Source organism: Crinia signifera, chromosome 5 (genome assembly GCF_055691185.1).
Source record: "Crinia signifera chromosome 5, ASM5569118v1, whole genome shotgun sequence".
NCBI lineage: Eukaryota > Metazoa > Chordata > Amphibia > Anura > Myobatrachidae > Crinia > Crinia signifera.
The window spans coordinates 299817860-299842828 of record NC_139221.1 but is presented as its reverse complement, the minus strand read 5'-3'; the positions used below and the strand labels follow the sequence as shown (position 1 = coordinate 299842828).

The window sequence follows — 24969 nt, the reverse complement described above, 5'->3', positions numbered from 1 at the left end:
ACGCCCCTCTCCATCCCCCGCTCGCAAGGCTGGGTGCCGAGACTTTTCGCCGAGTTCGCACGCTCCCATCGTATGCACATGCCCAGAAATGCTGCTGCGCATACGCAAAACATTGTCCCCTGTGCGAATTCGCGGCCGCTGCAATTGAACCAGAATAAGGGCCTATAACCATGTCATCCACATCAAAAACGCAAACTGTTTCAAATGTTAGGAAAGATAAGTTTAATTTTTCTTTGGTAACACAACTCTTCTAGCGGTCGAATGGTAAAAAAAACTCTAGTCAGAGATGTAGGTGTAAAAATAATCCTGGAACGTTTGCATATTAAATTATTTTGTGATTATAAATTAACCCTGTGTTAATAAAATACAAAACACTTATGGATTACAATCATTTGTAGCAACAAAACGGCAACACGGAGGGGTCAATTCTATTGGAAATGGGATATTGCCTATAGAAACCAATCAGCTTCTACTGTACTTCATTTAGCACCTTCTAGGAGACATATATGATCTGTATGGTTGCTATGGGAAACACCCCATCTTCAATAGAACTCCCATTTTTGTAATTTACCCCTGAAATTCGACATTCCTTTTTTTGGTATATTGGATTTTTAACCATTCTGTAGGAAAGGTCCAACATTGTGCAGTACAGCACTCTCATTATCCTCCTCCATAAATACCATATACAGCCAAACTTGCTTACTGTCATCATACAGTATACATGCCAAAGAATTACACCTCACATAATCAACTTAATCTGATGGTATGTTCTACACTGTAGATCATCCCCTTGTCACATTGTACAGTTCCGGTTTGGAGGAATAGAAGAAGAGATCTGTACTTTGGTTGGTCCTGTTTGCCAGAAGGATAGTGACCGAAGAACTGGCCCCTTATCATCCTTATATTACATAATCCACATCAGTAGAGGTAATCCATGTTCTGATATGTGCACATAATGAGGGTCCTATGTGCCTACATCATGTGGGTCCCAGCTGTATTGTGACCAGCGAGTGATAGACCCCTTTCTGCTGCAGCAGCTGTTGATGCGTCCCTTGTTCTATGACTCTCCCATTCTGTATCACCGCAATTTTATCTGCGTTCTGGATGGTAGAGAGCCGGTGGGCGATCACAATACACGTACGGCCTTCCCGAGCTTTGTCCAGGGCTTCTTGTACAACCTGTCAAAAGAAAAAAGTTTGGTACCGTGTTAGCCAGTTGATAAGAAAAGTTTTATTGTTCCTCAGTGAGAAAAACAAAATAGCAATCTAGCAAATATGATACCTTTTAATGGCTAACAAAAATAAATGTTGTTAAAATGCAAGCTTTCGAGACTTCTTAGGTCTCTTCCTCAGGCATGGTATAACAAGGTGTGTGAAGAACCACATATATATACACAGCAGAGTAGGAACAAGATGTGATAGATGGACATTCTTAAGATCAAAACAAAACAAAATAACAGAATGAGCTTGTAAATTGAGTCCTTAATTGGTTTGTAGATAAGTAGTGTGAAAGTTTTATTGTCTCTAAGTTGATGACAGACCAGAGTTAGAGCTCCGATGCCCTCACTCTCTCTGGGCCAGTCTCCTCAGATGTTGTAGTGGGCCATAAATCCCTCGGATAGATTCAGTCCTGTGTTAAGGGTGTCAAACGTTGTCATTAATTTGTATTCCCAGACCCTCCTGTCTCTTTGTGATTTGAAATTTCCTTTTAGTATAATCACTTTCATATGATCCTGATTGTGTCCTGGGCTGCAGAAATGTTTGGCCACAGGAAAGTGTGTCTTTTTTTCTTTTATTGTGTGGCGATGGGACCTCATCCTTGCCTTAAGTTTTTGTCCTGTTTCTCCAACATACAGACCGCCAATAGGACATTTGGTGCACAGAATCAGGTACACTACATTGGTAGTAGAACATGTGAATGTCCCTGGGATCTTATAGTCCTGTTGTGTGTTGGGGATCCGTACACTGTCTGTAGTGAGGATATGGGCACAGGTTTTGCAGCTCCTTACATTGCAGGGATAGGTTCCTCTTTGTGTAATGGATGGCAGTGAACTTCGGATTATAATATTTTTCAGGTTTGCAGGTTGTCGGTAACATAGTAGTGGAGGGTCTGGGAATATTGTTTTCAGGCGGTCATCTTTGTGTATGATGTGATGTAGTTTTTTTGCAGTTTTTCTTAGCACCTCAAGCTGTGGGTTGTAGGTGACTACCAGGGGTACACGGTTGTTTCTTTCTCTTTCTTTATATTGGAGAAGTTGATTTCTGGGAATCCTGATGGCTCTGATAATCTGATCGTTGATTGATGTGGGATGATATCCCTGATTTAAAAAGGTCCCTTTAAGTTGTTTTAAGTGGACATCTCTATCTGCTGGGCTGGAGCAGATGCGATGATATCTGATGGCCTGGCTGTAGACAATGGATTTTTTGATGTGTTTCGGGTGGAAGCTGTCCCATCTGAGGTATGAAGGCCGATCCACGGGTTTTCGGTATAGGGTTGTCTGTATTGCGTTGTTTTGAATTGTTATAGTGGTGTCAAGGAAGTTTATCTCGGTATATGAGTAATTCATTGTCAGGTTTATTGTTGGATGAAATCTGTTAAATTTTTCATGGAAATGTATGAGTTCTTGTTCAGAATCAGTCCAGATGATCAGGATATCATCGATGTAACGGAAGTAAGCCAAGGGTTTGATTGAGCAGGATGCCAAGAAGTCACTCTCGAGTTTTGCCATGAACAGATTGGCGTATTGCGGTGCCATTTTACTGCCCATGGCGGTCCCGGTGCGCTGTAGAAATATTTCTTTGCCAAAGGAAAAATAATTGTGTGTAAGGATGAATTTTGTAAGCTGTGTTGCAGGACCAGAAGCAATCCCATTGGACTCAAGATATATCTGGCATGCTGTCAGTCCATCTTCATGGGGGATATTGGAATATAGGGATTCCACATCCATGGTGGCAAGGATGGCTCCATTAGGGAGGGGACCTAGGGTTGATAATTTATTCAGTAGGTCCGTGGTATCTTGGAGAAAGCTGGTTGTATGTCTCACCAGTGGTTTCAGGACACCCTCTACCCATCCTGAGATTTTTTCAGTGAGGGTTCCCACGCATGAGATGATTGGCCTCCCAGGGTTGCCGGGCTTATGTATTTTGGGAAGCATGTAGAATATTCCAATTCTGGGACTGTCGGGTATCAAGTCCAAAAGTTCTGTAGACTCTGCTGACAGCCCCCTGACAAGCCTTCTCAACTCCCTTAAATATTTTTGAGTTGGATCTTTGTCTAGTTTGGTATAGTATTGGATATCCATCAGCTGTCTATTTGCTTCCTTAGTATAGTCCGATGTGTCCATGATGACTATGGCCCCACCTTTGTCTGCAGGCTTGATGGTGATTTTCTTGTTGTTTCTTAAGGTGTGAATAGCTCTTCTTTCTTGCACACTGATGTTAAAGTATTCCTTTTTATGTTTTTCCAATATTGTTGACTGGACCACATTTCTAAAAGAGTCAATATATAGGTCCAAAATGGTACTGCGGCCAGGTGGTGGTGTCCAGACAGAGCTCTTCTTGTGGACTGGTCTAATTTGTGTTTGGCTATTTGTAGGTTCTGTCTCCTCTCTGTCATGGAAGAACTCCTTCAGTCTTAGTTTCCTAAAATATTCTTCCATGTCACTACATAGTTCTGTTTTGTCGAGAGGCTTGGTCGGACAGAATGTAAGTCCTCTAGATAGCACACTGACTTCTACTTTAGTGGGTTTGTGAGATGACAAATTAATCACACAGTTAAATTTACCTGTGTCTTGCTGGGAGTTCTGTTCTATCCCTCCAGACTTGGGGTGGACTTTCTGTGTGCTTGAATAAAGTCCTGCTTTTATGCGAAGTCTGTGAAGTTTCTTTTTCTTGTTATTGATTAGACACAGCTGTAGTGTTTTATAATATTGTTGTAGTATCTGTATTGAGTCCTTTGTGAGGGAGCGCTTTAAAATTTGTATTTCCATTTGGACATTTCTCTTGGTGCTGTAGAAGACATGAATAAGGTGGTTTCGCAGTCTCTCAGAAGTCCTGTAGCAGAGATGATGTGCATATTGAGTTTTGTAGGTGTGCAGAATGGGGTTCTTAAGGCAAAGTCCTTTGGGGATTAAGTGTTCCTTCTTGCATCTGGTTAGAAAAAATAAGTTGCTGTCCAGTTGAGCCAGTTTCTTCAATAAACCTTTTAGTTCCATGTGTGTGCGGTACATTCTGGTATCCTCCATTTAGTCAAAAGAAAAAAGTTTGGTACCGTGTTAGCCAGTTGATAGGAAAAGTTTTATTGTTCCTCAGTGAGAAAAACAAAATAGCAATCTAGCAAATATGATACCTTTTAATGGCTAACAAAAATAAATGTTGTTAAAATGCAAGCTTTCGAGACTTCTTAGGTCTCTTCCTCAGGCATGGTATAACAAGGTGTGTGAAGAACCACATATATATACACAGCAGAGTAGGAACAAGATGTGATAGATGGACATTCTTAAGATCAAAACAAAACAAAATAACAGAATGAGCTTGTAAATTGAGTCCTTAATTGGTTTGTAGATAAGTAGTGTGAAAGTTTTATTGTCTCTAAGTTGATGACAGACCAGAGTTAGAGCTCCGATGCCCTCACTCTCTCTGGGCCAGTCTCCTCAGATGTTGTAGTGGGCCATAAATCCCTCGGATAGATTCAGTCCTGTGTTAAGGGTGTCAAACGTTGTCATTAATTTGTATTCCCAGACCCTCCTGTCTCTTTGTGATTTGAAATTTCCTTTTAGTATAATCACTTTCATATGATCCTGATTGTGTCCTGGGCTGCAGAAATGTTTGGCCACAGGAAAGTGTGTCTTTTTTTCTTTTATTGTGTGGCGATGGGACCTCATCCTTGCCTTAAGTTTTTGTCCTGTTTCTCCAACATACAGACCGCCAATAGGACATTTGGTGCACAGAATCAGGTACACTACATTGGTAGTAGAACATGTGAATGTCCCTGGGATCTTATAGTCCTGTTGTGTGTTGGGGATCCGTACACTGTCTGTAGTGAGGATATGGGCACAGGTTTTGCAGCTCCTTACATTGCAGGGATAGGTTCCTCTTTGTGTAATGGATGGCAGTGAACTTCGGATTATAATATTTTTCAGGTTTGCAGGTTGTCGGTAACATAGTAGTGGAGGGTCTGGGAATATTGTTTTCAGGCGGTCATCTTTGTGTATGATGTGATGTAGTTTTTTTGCAGTTTTTCTTAGCACCTCAAGCTGTGGGTTGTAGGTGACTACCAGGGGTACACGGTTGTTTCTTTCTCTTTCTTTATATTGGAGAAGTTGATTTCTGGGAATCCTGATGGCTCTGATAATCTGATCGTTGATTGATGTGGGATGATATCCCTGATTTAAAAAGGTCCCTTTAAGTTGTTTTAAGTGGACATCTCTATCTGCTGGGCTGGAGCAGATGCGATGATATCTGATGGCCTGGCTGTAGACAATGGATTTTTTGATGTGTTTCGGGTGGAAGCTGTCCCATCTGAGGTATGAAGGCCGATCCACGGGTTTTCGGTATAGGGTTGTCTGTATTGCGTTGTTTTGAATTGTTATAGTGGTGTCAAGGAAGTTTATCTCGGTATATGAGTAATTCATTGTCAGGTTTATTGTTGGATGAAATCTGTTAAATTTTTCATGGAAATGTATGAGTTCTTGTTCAGAATCAGTCCAGATGATCAGGATATCATCGATGTAACGGAAGTAAGCCAAGGGTTTGATTGAGCAGGATGCCAAGAAGTCACTCTCGAGTTTTGCCATGAACAGATTGGCGTATTGCGGTGCCATTTTACTGCCCATGGCGGTCCCGGTGCGCTGTAGAAATATTTCTTTGCCAAAGGAAAAATAATTGTGTGTAAGGATGAATTTTGTAAGCTGTGTTGCAGGACCAGAAGCAATCCCATTGGACTCAAGATATATCTGGCATGCTGTCAGTCCATCTTCATGGGGGATATTGGAATATAGGGATTCCACATCCATGGTGGCAAGGATGGCTCCATTAGGGAGGGGACCTAGGGTTGATAATTTATTCAGTAGGTCCGTGGTATCTTGGAGAAAGCTGGTTGTATGTCTCACCAGTGGTTTCAGGACACCCTCTACCCATCCTGAGATTTTTTCAGTGAGGGTTCCCACGCATGAGATGATTGGCCTCCCAGGGTTGCCGGGCTTATGTATTTTGGGAAGCATGTAGAATATTCCAATTCTGGGACTGTCGGGTATCAAGTCCAAAAGTTCTGTAGACTCTGCTGACAGCCCCCTGACAAGCCTTCTCAACTCCCTTAAATATTTTTGAGTTGGATCTTTGTCTAGTTTGGTATAGTATTGGATATCCATCAGCTGTCTATTTGCTTCCTTAGTATAGTCCGATGTGTCCATGATGACTATGGCCCCACCTTTGTCTGCAGGCTTGATGGTGATTTTCTTGTTGTTTCTTAAGGTGTGAATAGCTCTTCTTTCTTGCACACTGATGTTAAAGTATTCCTTTTTATGTTTTTCCAATATTGTTGACTGGACCACATTTCTAAAAGAGTCAATATATAGGTCCAAAATGGTACTGCGGCCAGGTGGTGGTGTCCAGACAGAGCTCTTCTTGTGGACTGGTCTAATTTGTGTTTGGCTATTTGTAGGTTCTGTCTCCTCTCTGTCATGGAAGAACTCCTTCAGTCTTAGTTTCCTAAAATATTCTTCCATGTCACTACATAGTTCTGTTTTGTCGAGAGGCTTGGTCGGACAGAATGTAAGTCCTCTAGATAGCACACTGACTTCTACTTTAGTGGGTTTGTGAGATGACAAATTAATCACACAGTTAAATTTACCTGTGTCTTGCTGGGAGTTCTGTTCTATCCCTCCAGACTTGGGGTGGACTTTCTGTGTGCTTGAATAAAGTCCTGCTTTTATGCGAAGTCTGTGAAGTTTCTTTTTCTTGTTATTGATTAGACACAGCTGTAGTGTTTTATAATATTGTTGTAGTATCTGTATTGAGTCCTTTGTGAGGGAGCGCTTTAAAATTTGTATTTCCATTTGGACATTTCTCTTGGTGCTGTAGAAGACATGAATAAGGTGGTTTCGCAGTCTCTCAGAAGTCCTGTAGCAGAGATGATGTGCATATTGAGTTTTGTAGGTGTGCAGAATGGGGTTCTTAAGGCAAAGTCCTTTGGGGATTAAGTGTTCCTTCTTGCATCTGGTTAGAAAAAATAAGTTGCTGTCCAGTTGAGCCAGTTTCTTCAATAAACCTTTTAGTTCCATGTGTGTGCGGTACATTCTGGTATCCTCCATTTAGTCAAAAGAAAAAAGTTTGGTACCGTGTTAGCCAGTTGATAAGAAAAGTTTTATTGTTCCTCAGTGAGAAAAACAAAATAGCAATCTAGCAAATATGATACCTTTTAATGGCTAACAAAAATAAATGTTGTTAAAATGCAAGCTTTCGAGACTTCTTAGGTCTCTTCCTCAGGCATGGTATAACAAGGTGTGTGAAGAACCACATATATATACACAGCAGAGTAGGAACAAGATGTGATAGATGGACATTCTTAAGATCAAAACAAAACAAAATAACAGAATGAGCTTGTAAATTGAGTCCTTAATTGGTTTGTAGATAAGTAGTGTGAAAGTTTTATTGTCTCTAAGTTGATGACAGACCAGAGTTAGAGCTCCGATGCCCTCACTCTCTCTGGGCCAGTCTCCTCAGATGTTGTAGTGGGCCATAAATCCCTCGGATAGATTCAGTCCTGTGTTAAGGGTGTCAAACGTTGTCATTAATTTGTATTCCCAGACCCTCCTGTCTCTTTGTGATTTGAAATTTCCTTTTAGTATAATCACTTTCATATGATCCTGATTGTGTCCTGGGCTGCAGAAATGTTTGGCCACAGGAAAGTGTGTCTTTTTTTCTTTTATTGTGTGGCGATGGGACCTCATCCTTGCCTTAAGTTTTTGTCCTGTTTCTCCAATATACAGACCGCCAATAGGACATTTGGTGCACAGAATCAGGTACACTACATTGGTAGTAGAACATGTGAATGTCCCTGGGATCTTATAGTCCTGTTGTGTGTTGGGGATCCGTACACTGTCTGTAGTGAGGATATGGGCACAGGTTTTGCAGCTCCTTACATTGCAGGGATAGGTTCCTCTTTGTGTAATGGATGGCAGTGAACTTCGGATTATAATATTTTTCAGGTTTGCAGGTTGTCGGTAACATAGTAGTGGAGGGTCTGGGAATATTGTTTTCAGGCGGTCATCTTTGTGTATGATGTGATGTAGTTGAACTTTTGGACTTGATACCCGACAGTCCCAGAATTGGAATATTCTACATGCTTCCCAAAATACATAAGCCCGGCAACCCTGGGAGGCCAATCATCTCATGCGTGGGAACCCTCACTGAAAAAATCTCAGGATGGGTAGAGGGTGTCCTGAAACCACTGGTGAGACATACAACCAGCTTTCTCCAAGATACCACGGACCTACTGAATAAATTATCAACCCTAGGTCCCCTCCCTAATGGAGCCATCCTTGCCACCATGGATGTGGAATCCCTATATTCCAATATCCCCCATGAAGATGGACTGACAGCATGCCAGATATATCTTGAGTCCAATGGGATTGCTTCTGGTCCTGCAACACAGCTTACAAAATTCATCCTTACACACAATTATTTTTCCTTTGGCAAAGAAATATTTCTACAGCGCACCGGGACCGCCATGGGCAGTAAAATGGCACCGCAATACGCCAATCTGTTCATGGCAAAACTCGAGAGTGACTTCTTGGCATCCTGCTCAATCAAACCCTTGGCTTACTTCCGTTACATCGATGATATCCTGATCATCTGGACTGATTCTGAACAAGAACTCATACATTTCCATGAAAAATTTAACAGATTTCATCCAACAATAAACCTGACAATGAATTACTCATATACCGAGATAAACTTCCTTGACACCACTATAACAATTCAAAACAACGCAATACAGACAACCCTATACCGAAAACCCGTGGATCGGCCTTCATACCTCAGATGGGACAGCTTCCACCCGAAACACATCAAAAAATCCATTGTCTACAGCCAGGCCATCAGATATCATCGCATCTGCTCCAGCCCAGCAGATAGAGATGTCCACTTAAAACAACTTAAAGGGACCTTTTTAAATCAGGGATATCATCCCACATCAATCAACGATCAGATTATCAGAGCCATCAGGATTCCCAGAAATCAACTTCTCCAATATAAAGAAAGAGAAAGAAACAACCGTGTACCCCTGGTAGTCACCTACAACCCACAGCTTGAGGTGCTAAGAAAAACTGCAAAAAAACTACATCACATCATACACAAAGATGACCGCCTGAAAACAATATTCCCAGACCCTCCACTACTATGTTACCGACAACCTGCAAACCTGAAAAATATTATAATCCGAAGTTCACTGCCATCCATTACACAAAGAGGAACCTATCCCTGCAATGTAAGGAGCTGCAAAACCTGTGCCCATATCCTCACTACAGACAGTGTACGGATCCCCAACACACAACAGGACTATAAGATCCCAGGGACATTCACATGTTCTACTACCAATGTAGTGTACCTGATTCTGTGCACCAAATGTCCTATTGGCGGTCTGTATGTTGGAGAAACAGGACAAAAACTTAAGGCAAGGATGAGGTCCCATCGCCACACAATAAAAGAAAAAAAGACACACTTTCCTGTGGCCAAACATTTCTGCAGCCCAGGACACAATCAGGATCATATGAAAGTGATTATACTAAAAGGAAATTTCAAATCACAAAGAGACAGGAGGGTCTGGGAATACAAATTAATGACAACGTTTGACACCCTTAACACAGGACTGAATCTATCCGAGGGATTTATGGCCCACTACAACATCTGAGGAGACTGGCCCAGAGAGAGTGAGGGCATCGGAGCTCTAACTCTGGTCTGTCATCAACTTAGAGACAATAAAACTTTCACACTACTTATCTACAAACCAATTAAGGACTCAATTTACAAGCTCATTCTGTTATTTTGTTTTGTTTTGATCTTAAGAATGTCCATCTATCACATCTTGTTCCTACTCTGCTGTGTATATATATGTGGTTCTTCACACACCTTGTTATACCATGCCTGAGGAAGAGACCTAAGAAGTCTCGAAAGCTTGCATTTTAACAACATTTATTTTTGTTAGCCATTAAAAGGTATCATATTTGCTAGATTGCTATTTTGTTTTTCTCACTGAGGAACAATAAAACTTTTCTTGTACAACCTGTAAATGGGAGTAAAAGACTTAGAACTGCGTACTAGAGATAATCATTGTTGGCTGTCTCATGTCACTTGAATGCTCTTTTTATTGTATATTGGTCACTAGAATGCTGTCTGTATTGTATGAGTATATAGGTACTAGAGAACTCTGCATTAATAATAGTCAGTTGTGACTGCTACATTTGGTAATGGACTTCAGAACTGCTATTTCACACCAATTTTTGACAAATCTTGGCAATCAAAGAGTTAACAAAATAATTTTTCATGGATATTTAAAACCACACCCACATTAGATATACCAAGCATTCCTGGGCCCCTTGCCTGCATTGTGGCCCCAACTGTAGATACAAATTGCAATTGTAGGGTTTCATAGGTGTTTTCCCACTGTGCGTGGTACAGAACGGAGCATATGTATCGCTGGTGCAGGGTCACATGCATATAGTGCCTGATTCGCAGTCGTACACTGGGCGGGATGTAATGCCGCCTGAGTTCGCCAGCTGTGTGGTATGCCGGACCAAACTCTGACGTTTTTTATAAAGGGGCCAATCACGTACAGCGGCTCACACAGATGAGAAAACCACGCCTGCCACAGAGCTGGTGAATGGCCAATGATGGAACAATGATGTGTGTGACTCAGAATTAGGCCTACAGGGTGTGTTCACACTGCGTGCTACACTCGGTGTGGGTGAGCTGTGACGGAGAATACTCACATACTGTATGCAAAGCTGACACAAATGCCTGCTGATCATATGAGCATGTACAGATATAGGGATGGGTGCACTGCAAACAATGTGGGAGCAATTAGGGCCTACAGTATTTGCAGTCAGCTCAGCATCACCTTGTGTATAACGATACAATTTTTGTCTTATCATTAATTCTCTTTCTCCAAGTCCATCTGGGAGACACTGGACCATGAGTGAGGATCCAGCACTTAATAAAATAACTTTATGTATTATATAAGCTCCGCCCCTCCTGCCCCTCCCATAGTTTAATGCTGATACAGATAGGTTGATGAAAAATGAGTACAGGATCACATCCTCCTCATGCATGACCAAATTTGGGTGGTCCGATGGAGCAGGTCGCTAGCATCTTGCAGCATGTCTCATGGATCCCTGTCGGACACGGAATTGGCAAGTGTGTATGCCAGGCATGTCCAAGCTATTGTGAAACTAAAAGTCCCATCATGCCTTGCCACAGTTTTGCTTTTAGGGAATGATAAAACTATGGCAAGGCATGCTGGGATGAGTAGTTTTACAACAGCTGGAGGGCCACAGTTTGGACATGCCTGGTGTATGCACTGGCCACATGCAGGCTCCGGTTGACAGCGATGTCTGGGCTGGGTACACATTGCTAAGCGTGTACCCAGCCTAATCCAACTGGCTATGGTCTGCTTGGGCGATGGCCAACCACTTTTTTCAGGGTCTTAAAGGACTTAGGGCCAGATGTATCAAGCTTCAAAAGTGATAAAATGGAGAAGGATAAACAACCAACCAATCATCTTCTACCTGCCATCTCACAGGCTGAGTTTGAAAAATGACAGATAGGAGCTGATTGGCTGGCTATTGATCACTCTCCATTTTATCACTTTTGAAGCTTGATACATCTGGCCCACAGTAAGTAAACTACCAATTTTCCTTATACTCGTTGTCCTCTACTGATAAATTCTTAGCATTCTTACCACGCCAAACAGAGAGAACAAACCTGATCCCTTATTTCACTTGTTACCAAGTCAGAATTCCAATTCCTCTTATTATCTACCTGGGAACCCAAGGAAGCTAGGTAAAAACTCCAAGGGACGATCATAGCTCCCCCCAAAACTCAACCCTCCCTTTATGCTTACCTCCTTGGTCCACCTTAGAAGAAACTAGCTCACTATAACTCCAGATAGTTACAACATTAGACAGTTCCTCTTGTGTAACAGAAGCTATGGAAAGAGCTAAGACCTAGCCCAAGCTGTCTTCCACGGGGCTGGTGGGGACCTCATTTATCAAACGCTGTCTGTGTTTGATAGCTAGGAGCTGGTCGGTTGGGGCTTTGTCTCTCTCCACTTTATCTCGGTCCAAGCTTTGAGAAGTCACCCTGTAAGGGCTAGCCCCCTCAGCCCTCACTACACCTGGTCTAGAAGTGTCCGGCAGATGGAGAAAGGAGAAATCATGTTGATCACTTTTCTGCACATATGGAATAACGGGACCTCTCTATCTCACCTTCTCACTCTCTGTATCCAGAGCAGATGTGGCTTCATCTAGAAGTAGGATTTTGGGATGTCGCACAAGAGCGCGGGCTATAGCGACTCGCTGCTTTTGGCCCCCGGACAACTGGGTGCCCTTATCTCCAACACGAGTGTTATATTTCTATCAGAGAGAGAAAAAAGGCATAGTAAGTAGGGACACATAGACTGTACATCTGTAGATATAAAAGGGATACAGTCGTATTGTCGACTGGACTTAGGTCGACAGTCATTAGGTCGACACCGTTGAGTCAACAGGCAACAAGGTCGACAGGGTTCTAGGTCGACATGGATGAAGGTCGACAGGTGTCTAGGTCGACATGGGACAAGGTCGACATGGTTTTAGGTCGTCAAATGCGTTAGGTCGACATGGCTGAGGCCCGAAGCATGGCGAGCGAAGCGAGCGGCTGCGGTTGACTTCCAACTGTGTCCATGTCGACTGTGCCGACATTCGGGTCAAAAAACTGAAAAAAAACATATCAACCTGTCGACCTAACCCATTTGTCTACCTAAACCCATGTTGACCTTGTCCCATGTCGACCTAGACACCTGTCGACCTTCACCAAATCCACACCCATATAATTATATAGCTATACTGTAACACAGTACTGGTGCATGAGATCACTATAGACATAAAATCCTACAAGTCACTAGCTATCCCTGCGGGAGCAGTGCTCACAGACACCTATGGGCTAAGCGCACCCAGCGCATGTTTAAAGATCAAGGGCCCTTATTCTGGTTCTCTTGCAAAGCCAAATTCCTTCTCAAATGGACAAAACCATGTGCACTGCAGGTGGGGCAGATGTTACTTGTGCAGAGAGAATTAGATTTGGGTGGGGTTTTAATTCAAAGTGAGAGCTATATTGCAGTGTAAAAATGAAGCAGTCAGTATTTACCCTGCACAGAAACAAAATAACTCACCCAGATCTAATTCTCTCTGCACATGTTATATCCCCCCCCCCCCACCTCCTGTAGTACACATGGTTTTGTCCATTTGAGAAGGAATTTGCCTTTGCGAGTGAACCAGAATGAGGGCCCTTATTCACAATGCTTTGTGTATAGGACAAACAGGCCGTTCCTGCTGATTGAAATGATACGCTGTATGCCTAAATTCTGTGTGCGCTTGCAACTGTATCTGCATACAAAATGTTATGCCACAGTGTTTTCCTGCCAAACACTGTAACATAATTTGGTAAGCAGATACAACCGTAATTACACACAGAATATGGACATACTGTACTGTACTGCGGCTTTATCTGCATCTGCTGCTCCCATTACATTGTGGCCCATATAGCTACAATGATTCTTCTGGAATCTAAGTACAGTAGTAGAACATATGTTTTATATGAGTTGTGTTCCTGTAGGGTAGACAGATGGCAACCTTTGTCTCTCTAGCTTGCTCAGGCTGGCAGGGCATGCTGGAACTTGCAGGCCAGACACTAGAGACACACAAGTTGCCTTCTCCGGCTGTAGGGGTTAGATTTTCAAATAGTGACATCATGCATTACTAGCATGTAGCATCCAATCATTACAGTGGGAATTAATTGCCCCGGCACAATGAGACATTACAGGGACAGAGCAGAGACTCACATCCGGGAGTGTTTCAATGAAGCTCTGGATATTGGCTCCTTTGGCTGCTCTTTCAATCTCTTCCTGTGGCACCGTCCTGCTGTTATCCCCATAGGCAATGTTATCCGCTATGCTGCAGTCAAACAACATGGGCTCCTGGGACACTATGCCCATCTGGGCTCGGAGCCACTGGATGTTCACACTCTTCACATCACAGCCATCTATTTTCTAGGAGAGAGACACACTGGAGGTAAATTTACTAAGCACAACATCACATTTACTAATCAGCCATTTTTATATACAGTAGAGTTTAAGAAAGGGTTTCCAACCCTCCCGGAATGGGCGGAAGGCTCCAGAAAAATCGTGTCCCCCTCCCAGCCCAACAGAAAGGTGGGCAAACTCCCCGATACCAGCGGCAGCAGCCTCCAGCATCTCCCCCACGGGAGCATTAATTTCCCACGATTCGTGGCTTTTGGGGGGCTAAAATTGCAAATCACATTGTTTAGCCCTGCCCCTTCCTCGAAGACGCTCGATTTGCAAGATTTGCCTGCTGGGGGCGGGACTTGATGACGTCTACATCAGGCCCTGCCCCGCTCTCCCGGAGACTTTAAAAGTAGGCAACACCGGTTTAAGAGTAAGTAAATTGGTGATTTGAAATGATCCTTTAGCAAAATGACCCCTAAGATTTATATTCCTTACAGTTCTGATTCCGTCATGTGTTACTTATAGAAATCACAATTGTAATCTACCTAAAATATTGCTGACTATAGAATATGAATGAATCATTGACAGCTTGTGGCCGACCCTTAACCGTTGGGTCAAGAACGCATTCTCCACCATGCTCTTATTTTAGTAGTGAGTCCCCTTGACCAAGTGCTGCAGTTCCCCATAATGCACCAGGAAAGTTACGGTAGTCATGTAATTTCGATTTTAGCGGTTTCACCTGATTCCGACGGATCGGCCCGAGAAATTGGGTAAAAAGCGGTTACATTGTATGTGTTTGACATCGGATCCAATCCGATGTGTCGCCCCGTGCGCATCAGATCCAGATTGAACCTGCTGTACATAGGATAAATAGGCCTCAAAGAATCCCAAAGGACAGTCATGCCAGGGCTAACACTGTAGATTCAACCAGTGTCTACATCTTATATAAAAAAACGTATTGGTCTTTTAGTCTATCTGGTTACGGATTTGGACACCCTGCATTCGGATAGATTGGGATGAAACGACCGCGAGGAGGGCTTAGGCATGTTAGGGTCCCAGTTGGACCTCTCATTGGTGTACACTGGGCAGAACTGTGAACCGGGTCACCTGCTCTGGGCCTTCCACTAGATAGATTTGGATTAAAGCTTTAATAAATTGTAAAATGATGCTGGGCAGCGGTATTCCACTTGCTAAGCAGGGAACAACCACTGCTTAGCGAGTGATCCTGAATCAGGCCCTTAATGCAAACAGAAGGTGTTACCTAAGATGCCACCTCCACACTTTACACCTGAGGTTCTGGAAAGCCAATATTACCGGGTGGATTTGATGGTGGGGGCAGTAAGCTGAAGATTTGCCTAGGTTGCCGATTAACCCTGCACGACCCTGGCTAAGCTGCTAATTATTTTTAAAAAGCTGACAGTTACATCCAACGCACGGAGAACTCAATAACTTAAAGATTTAAACCCTTGCAATACCGGGTACTGCAGTTAGTAGTGCTAGTTAGTAGCTGCAGTTAGTAGTACCTGGGGTAGTATTGATTATAAATGATAAGATATATATTTACCACTTCTCCGCCCTGTGGGTCGTAGAATCTCTCCAGCAGTTGGACGGTGGTACTTTTCCCGCAGCCGCTGCTGCCCACTAGCGCCAGTGTCTCCCCTTTCTTCACACTGATGTCCAGTCCCTGAAGCACCTGAACATCCGGTCTTGTCGGATAATTGAACTGGACCCCCCGGAACGCAACGTTGCCTTCACAATTTGACTGCGGGCAATACAAACCGAATTAGTGCATTCCTGCAGCTGGCGCAGCATGAGTTACATACAGTACGGTTCTTCCACTAGGAACTTATTTAGTGACACTCCATTCATGCAACATATCATCGCAACGTTGCTCACTTCTACACCCATGGCCCGATACGGACTTGTTTGCACAGCTGCGAATTAAAGTATTTACTTTCAACAAACTATTGTATACTATTAAATATTTACTTACAGGCTTGTGGCCAGCGGTGCTGTAATTGTCTATAAGAGGCTCCTTCTCCAGCAGATGGAATATGTGCGCTGCTGACATCATGGCTTTAGCGTAGTCTGGAGCAAAGGAACTGGTCTGACCCAAGGCCATTGCCCCAAATACAATGGCGGAGAACACCCTGAGGAGATAATGGATTTTCTTCAGGAGAGTCGAAATATCAGGTGTCGCGTAAGTTAAACCTTAGCACATTACCAAGTGAAACGCAAAGAACAGATGGATCCACTTACACCTAGCCTCACTGCACGGTAAATAGCCCTGTTAGTTCCACCATGCTGTGTCGTGAGTCGGTTGCACAGACTGTCTTTCTGTGAAACTCTTTCTATTAAAATGCACTTTATTTGCACTTTATTGATGTGAATGGAACACACAAGCAGCTTATGCTGATTAAAACTACATGCAGCATGCATACATTCTGAGTGTAACTGTGGGTGTATCTGCATACAAAATACTACACTACAGGGTTTTTCCTATACAGATACACCAGCAATCACATATCATTTTAATCAGCAGAGTCTGCTTGTTCATATTATTCAGATAGCAATTTGAATAAGACTTGTTTTTAGACAAAAAAGGTGGGACTTGTCCACTCACTTACGCCAGGCATCTCCCAATGCGTGGTGTATTGAGGCTGTATGAGGACATATCTGTAGGTATGCTTTAACAATTATTTTGCAATCAAATAATGATCTGGAATAGATCAATACCCAACCTGTCTCGTAGACACTAGACGATATCTTCTGTAAAAAAAAAGTCTAGTGTGTATGCTTAATATCGTTTATGATGCACACTCCCGCATATTGCTTACATCAGGCATCACCGTACTACAGATGGGGTACTTCATTCAGGTGCCGAATGACCTCCCGACATTCGGGTTTCTAAAAGTTATTACACCGAAGTTCAGAAACCCGACTCTTAAAATCCCCGACAGTCGGAATCCTGACTGACAGGGGCCCCCATAGAGGGAGAATAGAATCGGTGGTGAGCCACCAATCGCTCAAGGGGCTTCGGTGCGCTCGCCATGCAGTCTGAGTCTCGTCAGTTGAGATTCCGATGTCGGACTAATGACTTCCGGAATCCCCACTGTTGGCACACTATACCCCTGCACTCCCAGGCCATTGCATTCGGTAAAGAAATCTATAACAGCATTCATGTTTAAATGGGCACAAGCACAAGAAAGCTTAATAATCACAGGAAGCAGATACTTACAGGAACACATCCTGCATATTCATGTACCCATTCGCTACCAACCATGCACCGAACCGGAAGCAGCCAGCATAGGCGAAGAACATGATGGCTTGGGACAGCCCGAAGGTTAATCCGTGAATGTGCGCTTTTTTAATGTTGTTCCTATGGATAAAATAATTTTTTTTTTACTTGCAATCTATAAGATTTATATATACGATTTATATATGTGAAAAGTGGAGGTGTTGCCCGTAGCAACCTATGAAAATCTTGCTCTCATTTATCTAGTACATTCTAGAAAATGAAAGATAGGCTGGGTACATATATCCTTAACCATATGGATAATATCAATATCGCTAACTAACATCGTGCGCATATTGTCCAGTGTGTACGTTCAATATTGTTAGAGATGCACGTAGCCACAGGTGGCTAACGACCCGTTATCCCTTCATACAGCTCAATATGACAATATCATCAGCGAGTGCATGTATAGAGCAGGAGGCAGGTGACGGCACTTTACAATATTGTGAACGATATTGGTCAGTGTGTATGTAATGTACTGTGACTTTTCCCTTACACTTGATTACCTTTCTCTTTCAGGTTCCGGTTCTTCTTCTTCGATGCTCCTCTTCGGTATAGGTAAGTACAGACGGTTGGTTTTATAAATAGCAATTTATTATAGTGTTAAGAAGAACAGAGTAATCCAAACAACAATAACTGTTCAAGCTTTTTAGGTTAGGTGACAGCATACTATAACATACATATTATCTTATTAAATGGTGGTAGTAACATTTCCTGTCGCCATACGCTCATTCTTAAATAACCATGCAGATTGGTGAGGTATCTGTCTACTTTCAACTTTGCAGGTCATGCAAAAACACTTTATAACATTTAGTCGCTTAAACTAGCGCCTACACTGTTAAAACAACACAGTATATCTTTCATAGACCGAATAAACAAATGTCGGTGAATATTACAGTTTCACCTCTATACTTATATTAGCACATCTGCAGTAAACTAAGGTTTTCAAAGAATATTACAGTTTAACAGTTAAGCACGCACATTGCCTATGTTACTCTAATGGTATATATTGCATCTCAGTTAGCCACTCAATAAGTCCTGTGGGATAGTCCATTAGATGCAAAGCAAATAAATATATAAATATTCTCTCTGAAGGGTAGTACCCTCGCTACAGTATATAAATTTGGTAATCTGGAGTGGGATGCCTGGTTAGCCCTTAATGAACACAGCGTAAACACAATGTATCTTTTCCCTGTCCATTTGTATCCTATTACTTCATGACAAGCTTTGTTTTATCCTGCCTGGTTGGTAATTGCGGAAGCGGAAAAGACCACTGTTCCATAAGGGGTAAAACCCCGGCCGGTCACGTATCCCGTGGGTTTACAACTATCGGTTGTGCTGTACGGGAAGGGATCCCTAAGGAATTAGCCTTTATCTGTATTCCTTATGCTGCTGGGACTGAAACAGTCTTTCTTGCACTCCTTTACATTAGATAGGGAATTACTGCAGACTCACACTCTGCGAACGTGTTTTCTATATCTGTCCCTGGCGCTGTAACTGAAATGGGTGGCTATATAGGTGGCTCCTATCTTTGCTGGGTGCTTCACTAAGTGTTCATCCTCACTGCCGTGAACTACATTTTGGGATAGCTGTTTTAACCCTCTTAAGAGAGGGGTGAGAGATCACTGTACTGCCGGGCTGAATCGTATCCCCCAGTCACCAGCAGATGGGGAGGACCTAACTGCGTCACCACCACGCCTCCCAACAGGGCTTGCCTACCGCAGGTCACTTGTCTTGCAGGCCGCACCTCCGCTGCTTGGCGCCGCCTCGGTGGGTGTTTCTACCGGCCGCACCTCCGTCACTCGGCGCCGCCTCTATAGGATTTTCTCCAGGCCACTCCCGGGATCACCCGGCAAGCGGGGTCACGCCTCCAGGCGGACCGAAATGTCGCAGCCCGGACACTCGGTCACCGGGAGAGCAGGCTGCTGAGTTCCGGCACTTTTCAGTACAGCAGCGGCAGCTATTACTCCCTCCGGTCTCCGTAGAACAGGGCGCGCCTGGGACCCGGTTCTCCCCGCCCGGAATCACACACCGTAAGTCAGTTCCCAGCAACGCTGTCCACCGCTGCTTTGCTGCGTCGCTCTGCAGTTTCTCTCTCTCCCCGGAGGCTGTTTTACCCCCAGCAACGGCTGCAGACCTTTTTATATTCCCTTCCCCGCGGGCACCCTGTATCCCCGGTGCACGAGAGGGGCAACTTTATTGCTTAGTTGACAGTGTCTCTGTCGCCAGCCAACCAAGATCCCATGACTCCATTGGGGCTCAATATGTCTTGCATTTTAACCCCTCATCACTGGTGAGGGTATTACATGCCTCCCCGGTAGAATGATGACAGTCCTCTGGCATCTGTAGAGTTAGTTCATACTTCTCAAAAGTCTTTTCACATATTTCTATATACATATATACATTTTCAGTAAGGGGCATACCCCAATTCTCGGTTACAATATTTACAGTAAGCATATATTCTAAACTCGATATCTCAAAGGGGGTATCCCCCGGGTACTACGCTCCGACTTTCTAAGTACTACAGCACCACCAGTGTCTTCAATTTGACTCACTGTAGAGGGAGCGTCTGATTCACTCTCCGCTGTCTGCTCCACTTGCGGCTGATCAATCATTCTCTTGGTGGTATTCGATAAACTTGGCCCGCACATGAACAATAGTAAATCCATTGGATCACGGAAAGGTACATTTCCAACAGATTTTGATGTGTCTATATCAGGCGGCTGTTTAGAGATGAAAACAGGGATCTCCGCTGGGCATAATCTCAACTGGTCTCTCGGCACCGTAATGATGGGACCGTCTTTCTCTCTTTGAATTTGATAGGCCTGTAAGTCATTATCTGGCATCTTTATGACGAGGTACGGTTCCTCTTCCCACAGAACGTCAAGTTTACTGGCGCGGCGCATTTTTCTCCTCCAGACTCTATCACCGACCTTTAAAGGGACCGCTTTGGCGTTGGAATTGTAGTTTCGTTCCTGTCGAAGATGCACTGTTTCCATTCGCTTTTGTAGAATTTTTCGGGCAACCTCTATGCGCCGTTGGTGCTCATCGACCCATTCTGTGTGAAAGTCTCGAGTTTCGGTCACTCCTGAGTTCATCTCCACATCCTTGGGTAACTTTCCATATCGCCCAAACATAAGGTAAAACGGGGTGAAGCCCGTGGAACAGTGCTCCGTATTATTGTATAAGTACACTAGCTCAGCCAAGACGGCAGGCCAGTGGGATCGTTGTTCAGCGGCGAGGCTCCTTAACATGCCAATGATGGTTTGGTTCGCCCTTTCACACAATCCGTTGCACTGCGGGTGATAGGCCGTCGTTCGTACTTTCTTACACGCATATAGACTGCAGAGTTCCTTAAACACTTGGGCTTCGAAGGCGGGTCCCTGATCCGTCAGAATGCGTTCTGGGTATCCATAAGGTCTCACTAAGTGTCTCAACAGGATTTCTGCTGTGGTTTTTGCGGTTAAATCTCTAACTGGGACGGCTATTAGAAACTTGCTGTAATGGTCAACTATTGTCAATGCATATTGGACCCCGTTGGACGCCATCTCCAATTTTACGTGGTCCAGAACAATCAATTCTAGCGGTTGGCGACTCTTAATCGGGCAAAGGGGGTCCTTCTGATCCTGTTTGGGGTGTCTTTTTAGATTGCAAGCCACACACTTTCGACACCACTGTTCGACATCCGCTCGCAGGTTGACCCAAAAATATCTCTTCCGCAACACGGCTTCGGTTTTTTGTAATCCGAAATGTCCGGAGTGGTCATGGTAGGCCTTCAGTAGGGGTCGGGACTCTTGTTGTGGGATAACCTTCTGTACGATGGACCGATGAGTACTGGGGTCGATGCTGATCCGTACTAACAGACCACATCGCAATCTGAATCGGTCCTGCTGTCTTAGCAACTTAATGAGTTCGGGGTCTGCGTTATCCCTTTGTGATTTTGTCAACCTGATCTTGTTTTTCATGATGCCGATTAGCTCTTGGAGTACGGGGCTTTGTTTCTGTATGGCCTCGCAGTCAAAGTCGATGGATGCGTCCTCCAGGTCATCGGAGTCCGGGCTCTCACTGGCAGTTAATGGTCCAGAGATGACGGGTAGCGAGTTATTTGTAGCGGGGTACGAGTAGGGGGTCTCCACCTCTTCCTCCAGGTCTTTTGCCAATTCAGTTACATCTTGAGTTGGGAGTCGGGACAGTGCGTCGGCGTTACCATTCAGCTTGCCGCTTCTGTATTCAACGGTGTACCGGAAGTTGGCCAATCTGGACAGCCATCGTTGTTCTAATGCCCCCAGATGAGCGGTGTGTAAGTGGGCTAACGGATTATTATCTGTTACTATGACAAACGAGGTGGCTGACAGGTAATTCTTGAATTTTTCCGAGATAGCCCATACTAGGGCCAGAAGCTCCAATTTGAAAGTGCTATAGTTCTCGGCGTTTCTTTCGGTTTTACGCAGACCTCTACTGGCGTAGGCTATAACCCGTTCCTTCCCTTCCTGCACTTGGGCTAATACGGCCCCAAGTCCCTGATGACTCGCATCCGTATAGACACGGAAGGGTTTGGAATAATCCGGATAGGCTAGTAGTGGCGCCTTTATCAGGGATGATTTTAGTTGTTGGAACGAGTTTTGGTGTTCTTCAGCCCATACTACTGGGGATGTATTTCTTCTCTCTCGGCCCGTTTTGCCTCGCAACAGTTCATGAAGCGGGGCGGCAATTTTAGCAAAGTGTTCTATGAACCGCCTATAGTACCCTGCGAAGCCTAGAAAACTGCGGACTTCTTTCACTGTAGTGGGGATGGGCCAATCTTGCACTACCCCGATCTTATCAGGGTCTGGTTGCACTCCTTCTTCGCTAACTACATGTCCCAGATAGTGAACTTTTGGCTTTAACAAGTGACATTTTGAGGGTTTGAGCTTCAGTCCACTCTGAGCCAGACGGCCAAACACATAATCCAGATGTTTCAGGTGCTCTTCAAAACTTTTGGAAAAGATTATAATGTCGTCGAGGTATAGCAAGACTAGCTCGAAGTTGCAATGACCGAGGCAGTGCTCCATTACCCTTTGAAAGGTGGCAGGGGCATTACACAAGCCGAAAGGCATGCGGTTGAACTCAAAGAGGCCCATTGGTGTAGTAAACGCTGTTTTTTCTTTATCCTCAGGGGCCATCGGGATCTGCCAATACCCACTGGTTAAATCAAGAGTTGAGAAGTACTTGGCGGTCTTGAGGGCAGTTAATGACTCCTCTATCCGGGGCAAGGGATAAGCATCTTTATGGGTAATGGCATTTAATTTCCTGTAATCGATACAGAACCGAAGGCTTCCATCTTTCTTTTTTACCAGGACAATTGGGGCTGCCCAAGGGCTACAACTTTCGTGGATTACACCGGTCTCTTCCATCTCGGCTAGCATCTTCCTTACCGGTTGGTATAGCGTTGGGGGCAAAGGGCGATGTCGTTCTTTGATGGGCGGGTGAGTACCCGTTGGGATGCGATGATGGATACCTTCCGCTGTCCCGAAGTCAGCAGGAGATTGACTAAAGGTGGCAGCATTCTTCTGTACAATGCGGAGGACTTCCTCTTTTTTTTCCGTCGGGGTATTGGTATCCCCAATCTGAATATCAGACCACCACATAGGCCCGCCGTCAGGTGATACTATCTGTCCAGCGATATGCTCCTGGGAGTCTCCTGGATTCTTCCCTTCCACTACATCTTGGAAGTTGATTGGGACAATGCTGGCTATTGGGCAGTTCCGGAAGAGTCTAATGGGGTAGTTATGAGGGTTTAGCACTCGAATAGGGACCCTTCCCCGGTCGACCTTGGCTAACGTTCTGGCCACAGCAAAAGGGTTCCGCCCCTCGAGGTCACAGGATTCTAGGACAGCTTCGTAGTCCTGACCCCCAGGTCCAATCTTCGCCTTACACCATACGATGTGTTCAGAGTTTGGTCTGAGAACCACGGGGCGTCGATCAACAATTCTTGCCTTGCCCGCTTCACCTTCACTGTTTACAAACTTCTGCTGTCCTACCAGTACTCGAACAGCTCGTTGTAAGGCTTTCCTCTCTTTCGGGTTCGCGAGGCGCATTTCTTTCTTCAGGAGGTCCACCAATTCTTCTGGACAATTTCTTAGTGTATTCATGCCCAATATAACGGGCGGCATGTGTTCATTTTGCACAGTGGTGACCAAGAACCCTTGTTTTTCCAGTTTGGTCGCTCCAAGGCACAGATCCGCCTCCCAGTACCCTTTAATGTGGATCTGTTGGCCATTGCTGGCTATCAGCTGTAGCCAATTAGTGGGTACTTCTTGGAGTTCTTCCTGATTCCAGTATTTGGCAAACTCTTCAACTTGAATCGTCGTCACTTGCGACCCAGTGTCGACCAAAGCTGGCAAGATGGTGTCGTTGATTTTAATGTTCAGGTGAGGGCACTCGCCAACATAGTGCGACCTCCACCCTTCTGGTATTGGACCTACATGGGTGTGTCCTCCCGAGGGTCGGTCCGCCTCCCCGGGGTTTGGTCGTTTAAACTATCTTGCGGGCAGTTACGTTCAATGTGCCCACTCTGCCGGCACCGTCGACAGATTGGCCGACCCTGGTCATCGAACTGGTCCGTGGCTCTTCGGCCATACTCACGGGGTACATCCCAGCGGGGACGGGTTCTACCCCCCGCGTTCTGCCGCCACCCTCTGCGTCTGGCCTCGGCCTGTTCCTGACGGATCTCTTTTAGTTCTCGCCCCAACTCCATCATGTTCTTACTTAATTCTAGGAGGAGAGGGTCTCTTTCCGCTTGGGCCTGCTGAGTGGCTGGGCCTTTCCAGTTTCGGCTGGCCTCCGCCATTCCCGTCTCTTCCGTCATCTCAAAGGTCTCCTCACTCTCGGTGTCGATGCTCGCGTCTAAGCCCAGAATTTGCAGTATTGTTTCTTTGAATTCGGGAAAAGAATACGTTGGATTTTGTCGCCTCCACATTCTTAGTTGGGCGCGCGTCGCTTCTCCAGAAGCCCCTTCGATAAATAGGTTAATAAGGGTCTCATCCCCATGTGGTTCCCCTTGTGGCTCCAGCGTTTGAATGGTTTTCAACGCCTCTTGTAACCCTAATGCAAAGTCTCTGAGGGTTTCGTTGGGGCGTTGTTTCCTTGCATATAGGCGACTTTTGATCTCGGCCACTGTTCTCCGATCGAATATGCTGGCAAGTTTTTTAAAGATGTTTTCTGCTGTTTGCCTTTCTTTTTCCGCCCATGACTTGACTTCCCGACGAGCAGACCCCTTCAACTGTCCCATCAGTATCTCTACTTGCTGTGTGTCTCCGAGTTTGTATACTTTGAACATGGACAGCATCTGGTCTTTGAAGTCCTTAAATGTAGTGGTTCCCGGTGTACGAGTATCTCCCGAATACGTTGGTATCCAC

General features: G+C 44.6%; 1 protein-coding gene across 1 annotated transcript in view; it reads right to left on the bottom strand.

Moving 5' to 3' along the window:
- Positions 1–207: 207 nt before the first annotated feature.
- LOC146081254 (ATP-dependent translocase ABCB1-like) overlaps positions 208–24969 on the bottom strand; it is a 107808-nt gene continuing 83046 nt past the window's right edge. The window contains exons 22-27 of the mRNA XM_083189375.1: positions 17516–17656; positions 16271–16427; positions 15842–16039; positions 14095–14301; positions 12482–12628; positions 208–1178 (exon numbers count right to left, since the gene is read on the bottom strand). Of these exons, the coding sequence (XP_083045501.1) occupies positions 978–1178; positions 12482–12628; positions 14095–14301; positions 15842–16039; positions 16271–16427; positions 17516–17656 (1051 nt within the window). The 3' untranslated portion in view covers positions 208–977. The remainder of the gene's footprint in view (positions 1179–12481; positions 12629–14094; positions 14302–15841; positions 16040–16270; positions 16428–17515; positions 17657–24969) is intronic.